This window comes from Mya arenaria, chromosome 1 (assembly GCF_026914265.1).
Source record: "Mya arenaria isolate MELC-2E11 chromosome 1, ASM2691426v1".
In the NCBI taxonomy this organism is placed as follows: Eukaryota; Metazoa; Mollusca; class Bivalvia; order Myida; family Myidae; genus Mya; species Mya arenaria.
The window spans coordinates 19,776,591-19,796,173 of record NC_069122.1 but is presented as its reverse complement, the minus strand read 5'-3'; the positions used below and the strand labels follow the sequence as shown (position 1 = coordinate 19,796,173).

General features: G+C 36.2%; 2 protein-coding genes across 6 annotated transcripts; one reads left to right on the top strand and one right to left on the bottom strand.

The window, feature by feature from the left end:
• The first annotated feature begins 515 nt into the window (after nt 1-515).
• Nucleotides 516-5,865, top strand: LOC128230553 (tubulin alpha-1A chain-like). Its single transcript, XM_052942943.1, has 3 exons — nt 516-674; nt 3,883-4,105; nt 4,320-5,865. Exons 1-3 carry the CDS (start codon nt 672-674, stop codon nt 5,447-5,449), a joined length of 1,356 nt encoding a protein of 451 aa, XP_052798903.1. The 5' UTR covers nt 516-671; the 3' UTR covers nt 5,450-5,865.
• Nucleotides 5,866-9,009: 3,144 nt separating this feature from the next.
• Nucleotides 9,010-19,328, bottom strand: LOC128237722 (zinc finger protein ZFP2-like). 5 transcript variants are annotated; one of them, XM_052953320.1, is made up of 7 exons: nt 19,302-19,328; nt 17,998-18,215; nt 16,121-17,285; nt 14,967-15,082; nt 11,644-11,811; nt 10,400-10,516; nt 9,010-9,448 (listed from the first exon to the last, which is right to left on the bottom strand). In XM_052953320.1, exons 2-7 carry the CDS (start codon nt 18,131-18,133, stop codon nt 9,258-9,260), a joined length of 1,893 nt encoding a protein of 630 aa, XP_052809280.1. In that variant the 5' UTR covers nt 18,134-18,215; nt 19,302-19,328; the 3' UTR covers nt 9,010-9,257. The 5 variants fall into 5 exon arrangements, with proteins under 5 accessions (XP_052809280.1, XP_052809273.1, XP_052809287.1 ...); XM_052953313.1 differs by having other exon boundaries at nt 19,224-19,318; XM_052953327.1 differs by lacking the exon at nt 19,302-19,328 and adding an exon at nt 18,840-19,198.
• Nucleotides 19,329-19,583: the final 255 nt, after the last annotated feature.

Genomic DNA, 19,583 nt, shown 5'->3' with positions numbered 1-19,583 from the left:
CTATGTGAAAACCTGGTTAAAATTTTTATTCTACGGTGGCACAGAGGTGACATACGTTTTTTTTATCTCGTTAAAATGACTTAGTATCTCGTTTAAAAGAACAAATTTGGGCAGTCAGAACCGCGTACTTATATCTATATACTGATTTGGCGATTCTGATTGGCCAATTATGTCGCTTTGACGAGATACGTACATCGTTTAAACGAGATACTAATTTGTTTTGACGAGATATGGAAGTCGTTTTAACAAGGTACCTCAATTCGTTTTAGCAAGATGCACAAGACGTTTTAGCGATATACAAATACACATCCCCAAATACGTCCCCTCTTGGACGCCGTAGTATTTTCTTTTCTAGTCTATTTTAAACATACTTTTTGAAGGGGGGCGGGGGTGGGGAAGGGGGGTGGGTAATCCGCTCATTTTTAAAAATATAAGAAAAAGATTTTCGTTGATTTAACTGTATCATTTTTATTATTATTAACATTCGCTTTGTGCATGCGGCCAGTCTATTACGCAGTAGTATGTGATATATAAGTGACGGGGCGGGTTGTTTTCCAACCAGTTATTCGTTTCTCACTAGACGGTTTAAAGTCGGCGTGAGAAAAACAAATCAACCTCAACCAGCATCACCATTTGGGCTTTTTTGTGTGGATACAAACTGTGATCTAAATATGGTGAGTAATATTTTAAAGAATTTTCTAGATGTCTCGTCTGCTTTTCGAAGAAAATATGTCGAGGTGATGGAATAGCATTCTGTCGTCTGCGGCGTCTGCGACGGCGTCGTCATTATGCGAAATATGTCGAGGAAATGGTAAAGCATTTCTGCCGTCGGCGTCGTCTGCGACGGCGTCGTCATTATGCGAAACTTTAATCATGGCCATATCTTAGACACCGCTCAAGGTATTCACTTGAAACTTGGTAAATATGTTACCAGTGACACTAATAGACTATAAGCACATGTGTATAAAGTCACGTACCCTCCGTCTTTATTAACAGTCGAGCACTGGCACTTTGTCAAATGGAGAAAAACGACAACATTCACAGCAAAAACAGACGCGCGTCGGCATTTCCTTGTGATGCTCTTGTCTTTTTTTCTTATCCAACATCTGTTCATGATTATTGTACATAATTATATATTGATTGCGATTTTCATCCACTGGTTACGACATCATAAATGGGAGTGAGTTTTAAGTCAATTTTAATGTTTTTTCTCAGTTATATGAAACATGGAATTAAAGGTAACGAGTAGTAATCACCAAATGCTTCATTTTCAGTTTCCGGGGACTATTTGTATGACGCGTAAATAGATAAGTTAAAAGGTCATGGGAAAATCTGAACCTTTTGTTCTTTTTTTGTGTGATTTGTTTGATTGAGTATTCGTGCGCAAAAACAAATTATGAAACGTTAAACAATAGTTAGCAATTACCATAGATGTTTAAGAAGATTTCTGTATAATTGAATGATACATTAAGTTAATAGCATGCGAAAATAAAACGTGACATTTAACCGCTGTTAATAGCCTGCAGTAATTTTCTACATTCATATCGTACATATAAACATTGATTTTACGCAGAAACACGACTACAGTTGTGGTTTGTTTTATAGAGATGAATATATATAATTATTTATAGCTTTATACCAATTGAGAGGAATTGACGTTAGTGGGGGTCTGTTTAGGGGCGCATCTTGCGTCCCTTCCCATCGAACCTCCAAAGTAGGCAATAAACATTAGAATGGGGTAAGAGCCCCCCCCCCCCCCCCAAAAAAAAAAAGTAGTGGCGAGAGGTGGAGGGCAGGGAGTCCACCTTTAATCTGCTTGTGTACTATATATACAATATGTAGTCGCTTAATTATATACATTTAAAAGTCACGATTATATTAATTTATACGTACTATTATTTATTATACATGTTTTTATGTATAACATTCATATTCATGTAATATTGCTCTTTCCTTCTCTCAGTTTATATAAAAATCGTAGGCTAATTATGGATATGAAAGAATGAACAGAAATAGAACTAGTATTACCAGTATTCATAAGCAAATGCAGGGGCGGTTCCAGGCGTTGACGTTAGAGGGGGCGTAACTTTGGGTTGCGGTCTTAAAATGTTGGCGGGGCGGGGATGAAGGTACTCCATGGTGCATATTTGGCGTATTGTATTACTTTTTTTTCTCCGATATTGACATTAGATTTGAACTTGACAAATTTAGAGGGGGCATGAGTTGGAGGCGCCCTCACCCCACAGAATCCGCTAGTGAAATATGCGCATTAGTGTTATGGTTTCCACACGAATGGGTAGTATATATAATTTAAACTGAAAATATAAAAAGGTTTACTTAAGATAAACCTCAAAATGTTCAGTGACTAAGACACTTATGTCATTACAAACATTCTTGCCTATCCAAGCTAAGCGAAAGTAAGATAAACAAGATCTTGTTTTCAACATCCATGACTGACTGTCACGTGAACACATACTGTATATCTGCATCCACAAAAAAACAACATTTTACTGATGCTGGGTTAAAAACATAAATCCTGTCTCGCTACTTTTGATTAATGGCCAATAAGTTACAGTGTGCTTTATTGTAATTTGTTATAATGCTTATGTTCTGTACTGGTTTCACTTGAAAAACATTTACAGGTGAGATAGTTCAGAAATTATTAATACAAAGTTGAATATTGTCAGGCCCGATAAAATGGTTTACTGTAATATATTGTTTAATTAAAAAAAAAAACAATAAGCAACATTTTGAACAAAACTTCGGTACAGATTGTTAGGCGTCATTCTATGTCCCAACCATCAAGCATCAACTCCTTGATTGGGCAGAAGTTGGAAATACTAAATAATGTCACTGGAGAGAGCTCTAGAAGTATATATATATATTTGATATAACTACTTAAAATAATTAATTATACAATAAACTAGTGAGGTCATAATTAATATAGTGATTTCCGAAATTCGTTTCCAGAATATTGATAAGTCAGTATGTATCGTTGAAGAACACAACTCGTGCAGATATAAATTGGGGGACGTTGGTGTTGATGGCTGTTTATTGCAAAATCTAAGTGCGGTTGTATGGACTTTTTAACTGTGTAAGCTTGATTACAGGTAATTGTTTAAAACAGTGAACTAAATAACAGATAACTGTTTTAAACGATAAGCTTAATTACAGGCGACTGTTTCTAGACTTAACTTTATTACAGGCGACTGTTAATGGACTAAACTTTATTACAGGCGACTGTTTCTAGACTTAACTTTATTACAGGCGACTGTTTATGGACTAAACTTTATTACAGGCGACTGTTTCTAGACTAAACTTTATTACAGGCGACTGTTTCTAGACTTAACTTTATTACAGGCGCCGCGACTGTTTATAGACTAAACTTTATTACAGGCGACAGTTTAGAGACTTAACTTTATCAAAGGCGACTGTTTATAGACTAAACTTTATCAAAGGCGACTGTTTATAGACTAAACTTTATCAAAGGCGACTGTTCATAGACTAAACTTTATCAAAGGTGACTGTTTATAGACTAAACTTTATCAAAGGCGACTGTTAACGTCGTAAGCTTAATTGTAAGCGACTGTTAATAGAGTCAACTCAATAACAGGATACTGTTTAAAAGAGTAAGCTTTAACGGCGTAAGCTTGACAGACGACCGTTCAACGGTGCGGGCTTAATTACAGGAGACTGTTTAATAGACGTAAGCTTCTTTGCATGCGACAACTAGAGGAACCGGCAGATTTTGCTCTTCGGTACAAGTGGATGGTAGATGCAGGCAGGCGACGGCATTACTGCAATAATGGTTGATAATTCAGATCTAAAGTTTTTAAATTGGTGCCCATGTGCAGGATTTCATTTTCTTCCTCTTTTTTTCAGCGTGAATGTATCTCTGTGCACGTGGGACAGGCGGGCGTCCAGATGGGCAACGCCTGCTGGGAGCTGTACTGCCTGGAGCACGGAATTCAGCCAGACGGCCAAATGCCCTCAGATGCTACCGTCGGCAAGTGTGACGACTCGTTCAACACGTTCTTCAGCGAGACGGGCGCCGGCAAGCACGTGCCGCGGGCTGTGTTTATCGATCTGGAACCGACCGTCATTGGTACGCAAGCATAATTCAGTTCCATTACTCTTGTATTTAAAGTTTCATTATTTGCGGAATCACAATAATATTTTTCAGATCTTTTTTCGGTTTAAATTTCATTGGAATATTAGCCCAATGGCATCTTTAATTAAATAGTTTTTTATCAGTAGACATCATACTTATTTACCGAACATAATATGAAATGATGTTCATCATGACATGTGAATTACAGACGAAGTGCGGACCGGAACCTATCGTTCGCTGTTCCATCCCGAGCAGCTCATTTCCGGTAAGGAGGACGCCGCTAACAACTACGCCCGCGGCCACTACACTGTCGGCAAGGAGCACATCGACCATGTCCTTGACCGGATCCGGAAAATCGCAGACGCGTGCACCGGTCTCCAGGGCTTCCTGATCTTCCACAGCTTCGGTGGCGGCACCGGATCTGGATTTTCATCTCTGCTCATGGAGCGCCTGTCCGTCGACTATGGGAAGAAGTCTAAGCTCGAGTTCGCTGTGTACCCGGCGCCACAAGTAGCGACGGCCGTCGTTGAGCCGTATAACGCAATCTTGACCACCCATACCACCCTGGAGCACTCCGACTGCGCTTTCATGGTCGACAACGAGGCCATCTACGATATTTGTCGCAGGAACCTAGACATCGAGCGCCCGAGCTACACCAATCTGAACAGGCTGATCGGCCAGATTGTCTCCTCAATCACTGCCTCCCTCAGGTTCGACGGTGCCCTGAATGTGGATTTGACCGAGTTCCAGACCAACTTGGTGCCCTACCCGCGCATCCACTTCCCTCTGGCCACCTACGCGCCCGTCATCTCCGCCGAGAAGGCCTTCCACGAGCAACTGTCTGTGGCCGAGATAACAAACGCGTGCTTCGAGCCTGCCAATCAGTTGGTCAAATGTGATCCACGTCACGGTAAATACATGGCCTGTTGTCTGCTCTACCGCGGCGACGTCGTTCCAAAAGACGTCAACGCCGCTATCGCAACCATCAAGACGAAGCGCACAATTCAGTTCGTCGACTGGTGTCCCACTGGTTTCAAGGTCGGCATCAACTACCAGCCGCCCACCGTCGTCCCCGGCGGCGATCTCGCAAAGGTGCAGCGCGCGTGCTGCATGCTGAGCAACACAACCGCGATCGCCGAGGCCTGGTGCCGCCTCGACCACAAGTTTGACCTTATGTACGCCAAGCGCGCCTTCGTCCACTGGTACGTGGGTGAGGGTATGGAGGAGGGAGAGTTCTCCGAGGCCCGGGAAGACCTAGCGGCTCTCGAGAAGGACTATGAGGAGGTCGGTGTTGACACCCAAGACGGAGACGGTGAACAAGATGACGAAGAATATTAACAAGTGTAATTTGATACGCAGTTATCTCCCTGTTGCAAAAAAATAATAGAAAATACATGCTTGCTTCAATGAGGTTAAACTTTAATAGATTTTACTGTAAGGGAACGTTACAGATGTGTAATGTTTAGAGAACTTGAATATGTATTGGCAATGCTATTATTAAAACCATATTCGGCTAATAAATAGAAAAAAACTCGGTTTGAAAAATGAACAATTATTAAGAATTTGAAAACATGTTGATCAACTAGAACTTTGATAAAATAATTTTGTTATCCTATTTGTTTGATATAAGTATTTCAGATATTTAACAAAACACACTTTTTAGTCACATTTTTTCTGTTTTGTTTTTTCTTGCCGAACATTCAATTTGTTAATTGCTTGTGATAAATTATTATAAATAAAGGACACTATCTGTTTTCTCTGATTCAGTTAATACAAATTCTTCACTTTGCGTAAATATCAAGGGTAATCAAACACAGTGCAAAGTTGGTACGAAGGACAAAAGCATAAAATGCATCAAAATTTCATTTTTTTCTCTCACAGTTTCGAGGTTCAAGAAAAATACATACTCCTTTATATGCAGCACGTCAATTTGTAAATTAGGAAATGGGGTATTTTTTTTCGAAATATTTTGAAAAGTTTCCTTTTTTTTGGGGGGGGGGTCTTTCTACAAATGAATATAGTTTTGTTTCAAAATATTTAAGACTACCCAATCAACCATCGACCTATCATTCTGATCTTGATCTTTGATCGGCATAAGTCTAACAATGGGGTCTGTATGTCGCTTTGATAAGGAGTGAAGGTAAAATGGCTAGTTTTCAGTAAACCCGACCGACCCATATTTTTCTCTGCAATTGTTTTTCTTTGCATAAAGCATTTTAAAGATGATCATCTGGAAAAAGATTTCAATTTATTATAATTTATGTTTATCGGCGATTTAAAGAGAATTACCAGTGAAATAAAAATGATATTCACTGTTTTAAACAGTTAAAAAAAATATAGTTTTTACGAAATTGTTCTAGATAGCATATACCCCAAGTACAATAAGGATTGGACAACAAAGGTCAGGTTCGCAAGTAATTTTTTGTGTTCAAGATTTGAAAATTAAAGGGGCTGTCGAAACTGGGAGGACGATTATTGGTTCCAGCTTGAGCTTGCTAAGAGAGCACAAACTATTTGTTTTCTCAATTGATGCCAAATCAAGGGCTACAACTCTTAAGAGTTTATAATGTAATAATGACTGTTAACCTCCCTTTGTAAACAATTGGTTAAGAATTGCCCAAGTCTGAGAGCGTGAAAAGTAGATTATGTCAAATGTTGACAAATCAAAGGCCATAACTCCAGAGTAAACAAGACTAATTTTGTTGCAAAGCATGACTTAAAGGAAGCGGGTGCAGTTTACCAGCATACCAAGTTTGAGGTATCCGGCTACAAGCATTCTCGAGTTATTGAACGAATTCGGATTTTCCGCTCAAGGTCGCCACAAATTTAACGTTGGCCCAACTGACATAAATCAGTTAAGGTGCTGGTTATGTTTGAGAGACCTTTACCAAGTTCGAGGTCTCTGAGCCTAAGTGTTTTGTTTTATTTATTGATAAAGAAAGTGCGAATTTTAGAATGCCTTCATGATACTCCTGATAAAAGTTATCAATAACAATGTCTGCTATTACATTGAATTTAGATTTTCACCACGTCTAACATAATTATGTTCTTGCTCATTTAACCATGATCTGTTTTTGTTGGTGTAACTTTGATCTGTTCTTGTTCGAGTAATCATGATCTGTTCTCGTTCGTGTATGATCTGTTCTCGATCGTGTAACCATGATCTGTTCTCATTCGTGTAACCATGATCTGATTTCGTTCGCGTAAAAATGATTTGTTCTCATTCGTGTAACCATGATCTGATTTCGTTCGCGTAACCATGACCTGTTCGCGTTCGCGTAAACATGATCTGTTCTCGTTCACATAAACATGATCTGTTCTCGTTCGCGTAAACATGATCTGTTCTCGTTCGCGTAAACATGATCTGTTCTCGTTCGCGTAAACATGATCTGTTCTCGTTCACGTAAACATGATCTGTTCTCGTTCGCGTAACCATGATCTGTTCTCGTTCGTGTAACCATGATCTGTTCTCATTCGTGTAACCATGATCTGATTTCGTTCGCGTAAACATGATCTGTTCTCATTCGTGTAACTTTGATCTGTTCTTGTTCGCGTAACCATGATCTATTCTCGTTCGCGTAAACATGATCTGTTCTCGTTCGTGTAACCATGATCTGTTCTCGTTCGTGTAACAATGATCTGTTCTCGTTCGCGTAGCCATGATCTGTTCTCGTTCGCGTAACAATGATCTGTTCTCGTTCGCGTAGCCATGATCTGTTCTCGTTTATGTAACCATGATCTGTTCTCGTTTGCGTAACAATGATTTGTTCTCGTATGTAACCATGATCTGTTCTCGTAACCATGATATGTTCTCGTTCGCGTAACAATGAGCTGTTCTCGTTTATGTAACCATGATCTATTCTCGTTCGCGTAACCATGATTTGTTCTCGTTTGCGTAACCATGATCTGTTCTCATTCGCGTAACCATGATCTGTTCTCGTTGCCTAACAAGTATCTGTTTTCGTTCGCGTAACCATGATCTGTTCTCGTTTGCGTAACAATGATCTGTTCTCATTCGCGTAACCATGATCTGTTCTCGTTCGTGTAACTATGATCTGTTTTTGTTCGTGTAAGCATGATCTGTTCTTGTTCGCGTACCCATGAGCTGTTCTCATTCGCGTAACCATGATCTGTTCCTGTTCTTGTAACCATGATCTGTTCTTGTTCGTGTAACTATGAGCTCTGCTCGCCTTTTGACTATACTAAGTCCATGATCGTGTAATGATATTTTCGTTCGCGTTAAAATTATCTGTTCTTGCTTCTGTAACATCTATCTATTCTTGATCGTTTAACCATTATCTATTCTTGATCGTTTAACCATTATCTATTCTTGATCGTTTAACCATTATCTATTCTTGATCGTTTAACCGTTATCTATTCTTGATCGTTTAACCGTTATCTGTTCTTGATCGTTTAACCGTTATCTATTCTTGATCGTTTAACCATTATCTGTTCTTGATCGTTTAACCATTATCTATTCTTGATCGTTTAACCATTATCTATTCTTGATCGTTTAACCATTATCTATTCTTGATCGTTTAACCATTATCTGTTCTTGATTGTTTAACCATTATCTATTCTTGATCGTTTAACCGTTATCTATTCTTGATCGTTTAACCATTATCTTTTCTTGATCGTTTTACCGTTATCTGTTCTTGATTGTAATACAACCACTTAGGGTTCTTGGTCATGTAAAAGTGATGTTTTTGTTCTGTGTGATCATGGTGTTTTCTTGTTTATATTTTCACAATCGTTTCCTGTTGGTGTAATCACGATCTATTCTTGTTCATGTTATCATAATCTAATCTTGTCATCATGATCATATCCGACTATGTGACTATCTGTGTATGGTAAAGTCATTCTAATACTTTTACAAAATACTTACAGAAGTACAGAAAACCAGTTGTTCATTTTTATTAAACCTTAGGTCATGTATATGAATAAGTATCTACATTTTAATCTTTCTTTTTTCAGTGACAGCTGAAATCTTGCCTTTCCTAGATTATTCCTCCATTTAATCGTCAGCATCACACTGTTTACCTATCTCACTTTCAATTTCAAATCAGGAAATAACTTATTGATCATCTGAGTAAATCACTTTCACTGAATTCCCGAAGTTATCACTGTCATATACTAAGCCACTATTTCATAAAAATACAGTTTCACTGTCAATTGTTATAGAACTTTCATGTACAATTGATTCCTCATTGACTGATCCCTCAACGGGCTGAGGTATGTGTTCTGTTATGTGTTCTTCAAGTCCTCTATTGTCTAGGTTGATACCAGGGAATTGCATTTGCAAAGTTGTCTGAATTGATTCCAAGACCTTTGTTAGATCTGAAACACAAATGTCTTACATTAATACTCTGAACGCAATACTCTTACTGCAATATTCAATACAAAATATACAAACCTATACATACAAGTACATGTCATGGTTATGAAGTAAACAAGAGGCCCTTGAAAGCCTATGCTCTGCTGGCATGACTTTTTTGGGTAATTCTTTTATTCTTAACTGAACCAACAATCAAAGGGAAGCAATCAGCGAGCCATATGTTTTACAAAAGGAGAGAAATGCTTAAATAATACACAGCTCTCTGTACAAAGTTATCACCATATATAGAGAATAGTTTTGCTAAGGCTGCAGTATTTCAAAGGCAATAATCCAGTCATACATGGGTGGACCTTACTGATTTAAAAAAAGGCTTCGAGTTCTCATTGATATACGACTACTGTATAAATTTGATTGAGATACTGAAGTGATTGCATTTGTTTAAAGACGCCACACGGACAAAGGACAGCACACCATGACACAAGCTCGACTGGCCACAGGAAAAGGAGCTCACTTTGGGTTTAGTTAGTATCTGTATCAAGAGTGTCAAATTGATTTCTTAGTCTCCTCAAAGCACTCCTTTAATTAGGATCACTTTATTAAATACATTTCTTTTTTATTCCATCGGCTTCGGGCCTCTCATAACAGACACCGTTCAAATGATGAAAGAAACACGAAAACAACTACTGAACTCGCTCAAAGCTGTAATAGTCTGTGGAATGAGAAAGTTTGAGACTTGAAAAATATCATAGGTTAAAGAACAATAATATATCAATCAAACTGCAATTAACAAGTGCTAGGAATGATGGCTTCCCGAAGAAACACAATATATTTCATAATGATTTTAAATTCAAGGAAACATTTATTTCTTGTATTTATAAACATTGTTAGTTAATGTGAATGTTAGCATTACACGGCATTATAATTTGTTGATCAATTTGTCTTGAGTTTCATACCTGGTAGCTTAGCATTTTCATCCAGTTGCCTATTGTGTTTTTTGCTCAAGTGACGCCTCAAATCTTTCCTCTCCACAAAATCCTGGGTGCAAAACGTACAGTTGAATGGACGAACACCTGTAATTCCACATTGACACTATAAAGAAACATACATGACATATCCCCCAGAATTCTGGCCCATCCCCTGGTCCTGCGCCGGGGTTTGTTTTTTTAAACTACCTCAAGTTTGACAGTGGAAAGCATCCATAATATTATGAGTGTAAAATTACATGAAGGACCATGAAGACTTAGTCCAAAAATTATTATAATTAGAGTGTGTTTCTGTATTTATTCTTATATTATAAATATAGATATTGCACAAAATTTTGCTGTGTAAAAATCCCCAGGTGTAATATCAAAATCCCCTGGAATTCATACCCAATCCCCCTAGGAAGCCTCTCAGAAAAATGGCATGTATGAAGAAAGCAATTTGTGCCATACAATATAACATACATGTATATTGGCAACTAGAAATTCGTGGAATTTGGTGTGTCACCTGATTTGAGCGCCAATCATTCTCAAACCAATTACTCTTATCAATTTTAATGTAAACCTAGAAAAATAGTGTAGCAATTCAGAACTTGATCTCATAATCATTACTAATCTATTACACATGTAGCAAGCAAACTTCATTAAATTATAAAAGGGGCAATACTGTGATGCAACTTGAGCGATTTATCTCACGATCCAACTTGATCAAGCCATTATCCATAGATATATTGTCACCAAGTGTCAACACAAGTTATAAACCTCCTATATTTAATGTAAAAGTGATGTAAATCTACAGTTATTGGTATGTTATACCGCCAAGATCAACCTTGACAGAGACGTTACATACACAAATCCTGTCACACAGTTTTAACGTGATTGGATACCAGTAATAAATACTTAAGTGACTGCACAACCATAAACCTATTATTTTTTACAATGTATATGTAAAAGGGGCATAACTCTGGAGTAAGTAAGGCAATTTACAGCACTGGCAAGGCTGACCGTGATTGTAAGCCCACAAACACACTCACCAAGTTACATAATCAATGGGTAATAAAAACTTTCATTGTCTGCGTAAGACAAAAACCTACTAGTAAATGGGGCAAAACTCTAGAAATCCCGACATGATTTACTTCACAATCAAACTTCACCAAGTCATAATGCCATAAAACACTGTCACCATCTAATCCTATTCCCTGAACAAAAGTACAGACCTGCATGTTTAATGAGATGACATTTAAGTTGATAGTTTGTAGAGAACCGTTTTTCACAGATTGAGCACATGTGGCGTTTTTCCTTCCTATGGACGTTTTCTATGTGGCAGCTGAGGTTGTAGAGATGCGTGAACTGTTTACCACAGGTGTCACATGTGCTCCGCTTCTCTAGTGGAGAAAAGGTTTAATACAAATAAGTATATATAACCTGTGAATTCTTTTGTTTGGATGAAGTTAATGTGTATTGATTAATCAATATTTAGCCAATAATGACCATTTATCAAGTGAATTGCTTACATGGGCAAACTAACAAAAAAGAACCTGTGGAAAGGTTATCCAGTTTTATACAATTGCATCCTGATGTTTTCTTGTGCAACTCTTAGAAATCTTTAATTGTCTACCACATATTTTTTCTAAAACTAGGCTGTACCAAAAAACACTAGATGGTTGTTATTGTGATCAAACATTGATGTCTCGAACATTGATTTTAACGAGATATGGAGTGGTCACGAAATGTAGTCATATGACCTTTGACCTTTAAGTGTAACCTTGACCTTGAACCAAGCTGGCTGTAACATGCAACTGTCATATCGCCTCAATATGGTGAACATTAATGGTGAATTATTTCAATATTGTTCAAGCAGTTCAAGAGATATAGAGCTTGCACAAAATGAAGTAATATGACCTTTGACCTACAAGTGTAACCTTGACCTTGAACCAAGCTGGCTGTAACATGCGCTCATCATATTGCCTCAATATGGTGAACATAAAAGGTGAATTATTTCAATATTGTTCAAGAAGTTCAAGAGATAAAGAGCTTGCACAAAATGAAGTAATATGACCTTTGACCTCCAAGTGTAACCTTGACCTTAACCCAAGCTGGTTGTAACATGCTCTCAGCACATTGTCCCAATATGATGAACATCGGACATAAATATAGTCATATTAGACATATGACCTTTGACCTCCAAGTGTAACCTTGACCTTAAACCAAGCTGGTTGTAACATGCTCTCAGCACCTATAAGTTCATGTGTATGACTTTGAACCGAACTGGATGTAAAATAAGCTCTGCACATCGTCTCAGTATGGTGAGTATTTGTTATCAGTTAATATACAGACAAGCTTGAATAAAGAAATTAAAAACAGGTGCTAGATTGGCATATATATATATATAATAGTAAAGTGCTGGTTAAAGAATCCGTATAATCAAATAAAAAAATAACATCACATGAGTATTCTTTTCTTTAATAAGCCGTCCGGTTTCGCATCAGGGCTTATAATAAAATTATTATAAGTCCTGATGAGCTACAAGCGGTCCGCTTATTAAAGAAAAGAATGCGATGTTATTTTTTTTTATTTGATTATATTATAAACAAGAGCTGTCACAGAGACAGCGCGCTCGACTATTCCGTCGCTTTTCAATGTAAGGATTGAAAAGTTTTGGCGAAACATGCATGGATCACTATTAGATTAGATATCAATGCAATACATGATGTGCTGAGATATTAACATAAATGTGGTTACATGGAAAATTTTAACCAGAATTTTTAAGTCTAATAATAAAGGGCCATTATTTGCAAAATACAGTTATCTAACTTGGTTATTCAATTACGTTGTATAAAGTCTCAATGCAATTCATCAAGTAGTTGCTGAGATATTATCCTATGTGTGCTAACATGCAAGACCTTAACCAGAATTTCTAAGTCTCATAATAAAGGGGCAAAAATTTAATAATATGAAAGATAGAGTTATCTTACTTGATTAAAGAAGAAGGTTAAATGGTTGGGAGCCTGTGTGTAAAGTTTCAATGCAATACATGATGTATTCGCTAAGGTATTGACCTAAAAGTGGTTACATGCAAAACCTTAACCAGAATTTCTATGTCAAAAAAAGGGGCCATTATTTGAATTTAATGCAAACTAGAGTTATTTAATTTGGTTAATTAAGTAGGTTGGATGGTTGAGTACCGGTACTATTGTATCAAGTCTCAATGCAATACCTAAAGTAGTTGCTGAGATATTAGCCTATGTGTGCTTACACGCAAAACCTTAACCTGAATTTCAAAGCGTATAATAACGGCCTATTTTTTGCATTAAATGCAAACTAGAGTTATCTAACTTGGTTAATTAAGTAGGTTGGATGGTTGAGTACCATTGTATAAAGTCTCAATGCAATACCTCAATTAGTTTCTGAGATATTAACCTATGTGTGCTTGCACGCAAAACCTTCACCAGAATTTCTAAGTCGAATAATAAAGGGCAATTATTTGCATTAAATGCAAACTAGAGTTTTCTATTAGGGTTAATTAAGTAGGTTGGAAGGCTGAGTATCATTGTATCAAGTCTCAATACAATACCTCAATTAGTTTCTGAGATATTAACCTATGTGTGCTTGCACGCAAAACCTTAACCAGAATTTCTAAGTCGAATAATAAAGGGCAATTATTTGCATTAAATGCAAACTAGAGTTATCTAACTTGGTTAATTAAGTAGGTTGGATGGTTGAGTACCATTGTATCAAGTCTCAATGCAATACCTCAAGTAGTTGCTGAGATATTAACCTATGTGTGCTTGCACGCAAAACCTAAACCAGAATTTCTAAGTGGAATAATAAAGGCCTATTAATTGCATTAAATGCAAACTAGAGTTTTCTATTAGGGTTAATTAAGTAGGTTGGAAAGCTGAGTATCATTGTATCAAGTCTCAATACAATACCTCAATTAGTTTCTGAGATATTAACCTATGTGTGCTTGCACGCAAAACCTTAACCAGAATTTCTAAGCCGAATAATAAAGGGCAATTATTTGCATTAAATGCAAACTAGAGTTATCTAACTTGGTTAATTAAGTAGGTTGGATGGTTGAGTATCATTGTAAAAAGTCTCAATGCAATACCTCAATCAGTTGCTGAGATATTAACCCATGTGAGCTTGTGCACTCAAAACTTTAACCAGAATTTCTAAGTCGAATAATAAAGGCCTATTATTTGCATTAAACGCTAACTAGAGTTTTCATACTTGGTTAATTAAGTAGATTGGATGGTTGAGTACCATTGTATAAAGTCTCAATGCAATACATCAAGTAGTTGCTGAGATATTAACCTATGTGTGCTTGCATGCAAAACCTTAACCAAGGTGTGACGCCGACGCTTGGGTGAGTAGTTTAGCTCTCCATATTCTTCGAATAGTCGAGCTAAAAATCTACCCGACCTTAATTTTTGTATTGCCTTCTGAGAAAAGATTTTCTGTTATTTTTTTATTTTTGGGGGTACATATTTTCAGTATATGTTTCGATGCAAGAGAAAAGGATTAGATGCCATCTTACCATTGTGCTGAAGGCTATGTTTATTGAGCCGGTTAATCGTTACAAATGCCTTTCCACAATGTTCACATTTAAATGGTCGTTCGTCTGAGTGTTGAGACCTCATGTGTACTTTTATGCTGCAAAAGAAGTGCATCATTATAATGCTTAAAGCTGCACTCTCACAGATAAACCGTTTTTACAACTGTTTTTATTTTTTGTGTCGCAAAAGCAAATTTTTGCGTAGATAAAAGATTGCTGACAAAAGATCAGATCGTATATGTACATATTTCTGTTCGGAAATTAATGTTTTATGGCTTAAACCGTTACTAAATTGATGTTTTATGCAGTTCTTAAACCGGTTTAAGAACTGCATAAAACATCAATTTTTGAACTTAAATATAAAAATCTGTGATCTAATTTTTTTCCAGCAGTCTTATATAAATGGTGTCCTTGCATTTTTGCAAAAATTGGCTCATTCCAAGACATAAAAATAAAAAAGTTGTCAAAACATTCAATCTGTGAGAGTGCAGCTTTAACTCTGATGGCAACTGGAAACTGTAGAGATTACTTTGCTAAATATTCAGTGTATTAAACAATATTTTCAGGAGTTAAAATCCTATATCTCATTGTTAGTTATGGTTGTTACATTTACAAAGATTGGATTATCTTTGACTTCGAAGCGGAACTTGTTTTAAATCTGAGAAGAAATCTTTACGAAGGAAAACCTAAAAGTAACAATGTTTGAACTTGACAAGCCTTTTTCACTTGATACTTCTAATATCAAGTAAAGTTTTTTCTTCTAATTTAGCAGCAATATTTCAGCAATCAATTTGAATAAATTCAAAATAAATGTGCAAGCTTTACTTTGAAATTACCTTTTTCAACAGACTGAAGTAAAAATTCTTTTCCCCATTATTAGCAGTTGTTACATTTAAAAAAATAAGATCATTTGATTAGCTTAATGAGTGATACTCATCTTCTGATTTAAAGTATTTAAATGCTCTTTCTTTTAACCTAAAAAAAGATTTCAATTATGCAACATAGGACATGGACTTATCAAAACACACTTGATTTCATATTCTAAGTAGCAGCTGATATCATATTTATCAAACTACATGTATTATCCAATTTGTAATATAATATGGTACAAACAAGTACATAACTGATTTACTTACTCAGTGTTCGTAGTGAAGCCTTTCCCACACTGATCGCAGTAAATTGGTTTTATTGTTAAATGAGTAAGTGCATGCTGTTTGACGTGACCTTTACGTGAGAACTTTTTTCCACATATACTGCACTCAAATGGACGTTCACCTGTGTGAATTCTTTTGTGATCATGAATGCTATTTCGGACATGTTTCCCACAAATGCCACATTCATAATATCTTTGTCCATTTACAATCTTCATAATACGATTTTTACCATGCTTGTTTTTTAGATTTTCCAATCCCGCTTTCATTCTCTTTGGTCTCCCCTTCATTTCAAACTTAACAACTGGTGTTTTTTCTTTCTTCATTATTTTCCTTCTTCCTTTAGATACTGATTGTACTACATCTTTTGAACTGTTACAAGTTTGCACATTTTCATCATCCACCTCAAGTACATGGTCACCAGTTTCATAATTATCATCACCTTCTTTTTGTTCATATTTTATGACTATGTTTTTATGTTCTTCGTTCTGAAGACTACAAGTATTACAATCCTTTTCTGAGTTAGTAAAGGTACATGGCTTAGTGTCCTCAATAACATTGCCAACACTATTTGAATATTTATTGCCCTGAATTTCATTCCCAAAACTAAGATTCTTTTTATCCGGTTTACTATTAAAAGTACTGATGTTATTTCCGTGTATCTTTGTTCTGTTTTCACATTGAGCTTCAGAAACCGGTACTGATATTTCTGCAATGTGTTTCATTTTATTGGAAACATATTTCAAAAAGCTGCTGTATGCTTTAAGCACAAAACCATCTTTATCCTCTTGTACGAGTTCACTAAATGCATTAACCATATCAGCATCATCGGCCAATCTAGTGTCGTCCTTTGCGCACTCATGCCCGAGTGGAAAGGCTGTATTACTTAAGCCATCAAAGATATAAGTTCCATCTAATCCATGATCTTTGCAATGTTCGTGCAATGAGCAAGGTGTTAAAAACTGTTGTTCACATCTGGTGCATGTTATTTTACTTTCCTGTTTAATGCATGTATGTCTGTCTACATCCAGAAATATATTATGGTCTTCAAAGTGTTCTAGATATTGGTTAAAGTTACTGAATGATTTACTGCATATTCCACACACAAACATGTCTGAATGTCTGTTTTTAAGGCTAGATATGTTGTCATCTGCAAAAGAGAAACAATCATTGAAAGCCAGTATCAACACTGATGAACATTCTAAACATCAGTAGGTAAGAGATCAACATCAGTGTTTGAACTGTCTATTAATGTAGAGTTCCTGTTCGATTATAAATGATACTATGGTGCATTATGTACTACTATATGTGTGCAAATTTGACATTTCTCTTCTCTGTGACTGTCAGTTTAAAGATCTAGTTAAACGAGTTTCTAGCATGGGCATCCTGTGTTTATTACCCTGGAGTAACAGCAGCCGAATGACCTGTGTATTGTTTAAAGGTTAATGGTAAATTAGGACTACAACATCTTACACATCAATGCTGCAAGTGCTGTACTTGCTTTAAGAAGAAATACACACTGATCAATGCCCACAGAAATCAAAGGCCAATACAGATTAGGGCAAAAAACCCATCCGGTTGGGGGGGAGGGGACACTTATAGACGCAATACCCCATCTGGTTGGAAGGAGGGGCAATTATAGAGGTCATACCTCATGTTTGGCAATACCTTGATTTATGATTTAGATTTTTCTGTTGTATGGGGGTCGGGCACTTATAAACTAGGCCTATAACTGTTCAATGCATGTATTAATCCCATAGTTCTTATACTATAATTTTATGATCCATATTTTTTGTAATGTGTATAGTGGTGAAACCTGGGTCAAATAAAACTGGAACACTATGATCTAAGGTAAAACATACCAGGTACAAGTTGTTGCCCAAGATCTTCAGCAGTAGAGACATCTTCTTTCCTGTTCCTTCCAAACTCGTGAAGTTTTCTGTAATTAACTTTCTTTACAGATGTTCTTAATCCATTTCTCTGTGAAGTATGAGCCATTCTGTGTTTATCTGTAGCTGGAGGTAAATATGTCTGGATGTACAATAAAAGGCACTAGAAAGTTCTTCATAATCATTCAGAACTGAAAGAAAAACAAAGCACAAGCTATTAATAGTTGTTATAATACTAAACGGAATTCATAAAAAAATCATAGGTGTTAACTGTTAAGGTGTTGTCAAACAACTGTCTCTAAATGTCCTCAGCTTAAATAATTTATATTAATTCACATCAAATGCATGCATACTTTATTTTACCAGTGTATTTGTTTTTGTCGCTTCTGATTAAGCTTGTTTATCGTTAAGTAACTAGATCTGTTGTAGGACAGCTGGCTCTAAGACTATTCGCTGCTTTGTCTTACGAGAATGAATGCATTAAAGATGCCATATGTCCCTGTCCAAGAATAAGTTGAATAAAAGAAAAACAATGTCAAGGGCCATAATTTGTATTAAAGTAAATAAACACTGTTTAGAGGCACAATGTTAAGTTTTAAATAAATATACAGAGGCACTAAACTAAACAATACAAGAACAGCAAAAATTTATAAATTGATATATCTTTGTTAATAAACATACAGCCTTGGAATGGTCAGTAAAACCCCCTTAGTAATTCAGTTTTTCATTTATTTGATCTAATATTAAATGAAGTAAATTACAAAGCCGAACTGCATGTCAACTACCAGAGCAAAATTATCAAGTAATCAAATAACCTAGTTTGACAATCAAGTGCTCTTCTTTTGATTTGATGACAATAAACTCCATATGAGAATTTTGAAAGCTTTGCTGACAAAGCTTGGATAACTGACACACAAATTAAAAACTTGCATTTAGCTAGTCTAAATTCTTAGTAAACAATTCATAAAAGGTCACATTCTTTTTCCTGTATCTAAATATTTAATATATTTCAATCATTAATGAGATCAACGACTAGCTACGGGTAGTTTGTGACTTGCATGAAAAAACTTCGGCAATATCCGAAAGTCACATGTCCGAAAATATGCCATAACTCGACAAATCAAGTTAAGGTTGAATTTATCTAAAAATGAGTGATTTGGGCATTTGAACAACGTAAAATCAAAAATCAAATCAATTGCTTTTTAACAATTAAATAACTGACATCTAGAAAATGCACACAAATTAACTGAAAACAATGAAAAAATACAATAGTTTACATCTTGGTCAATGAGAGTTTGTTAAAACTGATACCGTCAACACAAAAAATACCCGGGTTACATACTACTGATATTTAAAAGCGCCAAGATCTTTTAAAGATAAACGCGTGTATAAAGTAAGGCTTTGCATCAATGGACCTAATGTATTTTTGCATTTTTTTTATAGTTTACTAATTGCATCAGGTGAGACATACCAGGATTGATAAGGAAACGTTTGTCCTATGTAATTGAAACTTAATTGGAGGTATTTCACCTTATTTTAAATAACAAGCAGTTCTGCCG

Coding starts and splice junctions, on each gene's coding strand:
- LOC128230553 (XM_052942943.1), top strand. Junction 4,106..4,319: donor TCTGGAACCGACCGTCATTG/GTACGCAAGCAT, acceptor TGTGAATTACAG/ACGAAGTGCGGACCGGAACC.
- LOC128237722 (XM_052953320.1), bottom strand. CDS start 18,133: ATGGCTCATACTTCACAGAGAAATGGATTAAGAACATCTGTAAAGAAA. Junction 15,083..16,120: donor GGCTTCACTACGAACACTGA/GTAAGTAAATCA, acceptor CTTCTTTTGCAG/CATAAAAGTACACATGAGGT. Junction 10,517..11,643: donor TCATCTCATTAAACATGCAG/GTCTGTACTTTT, acceptor GTGGAATTACAG/GTGTTCGTCCATTCAACTGT.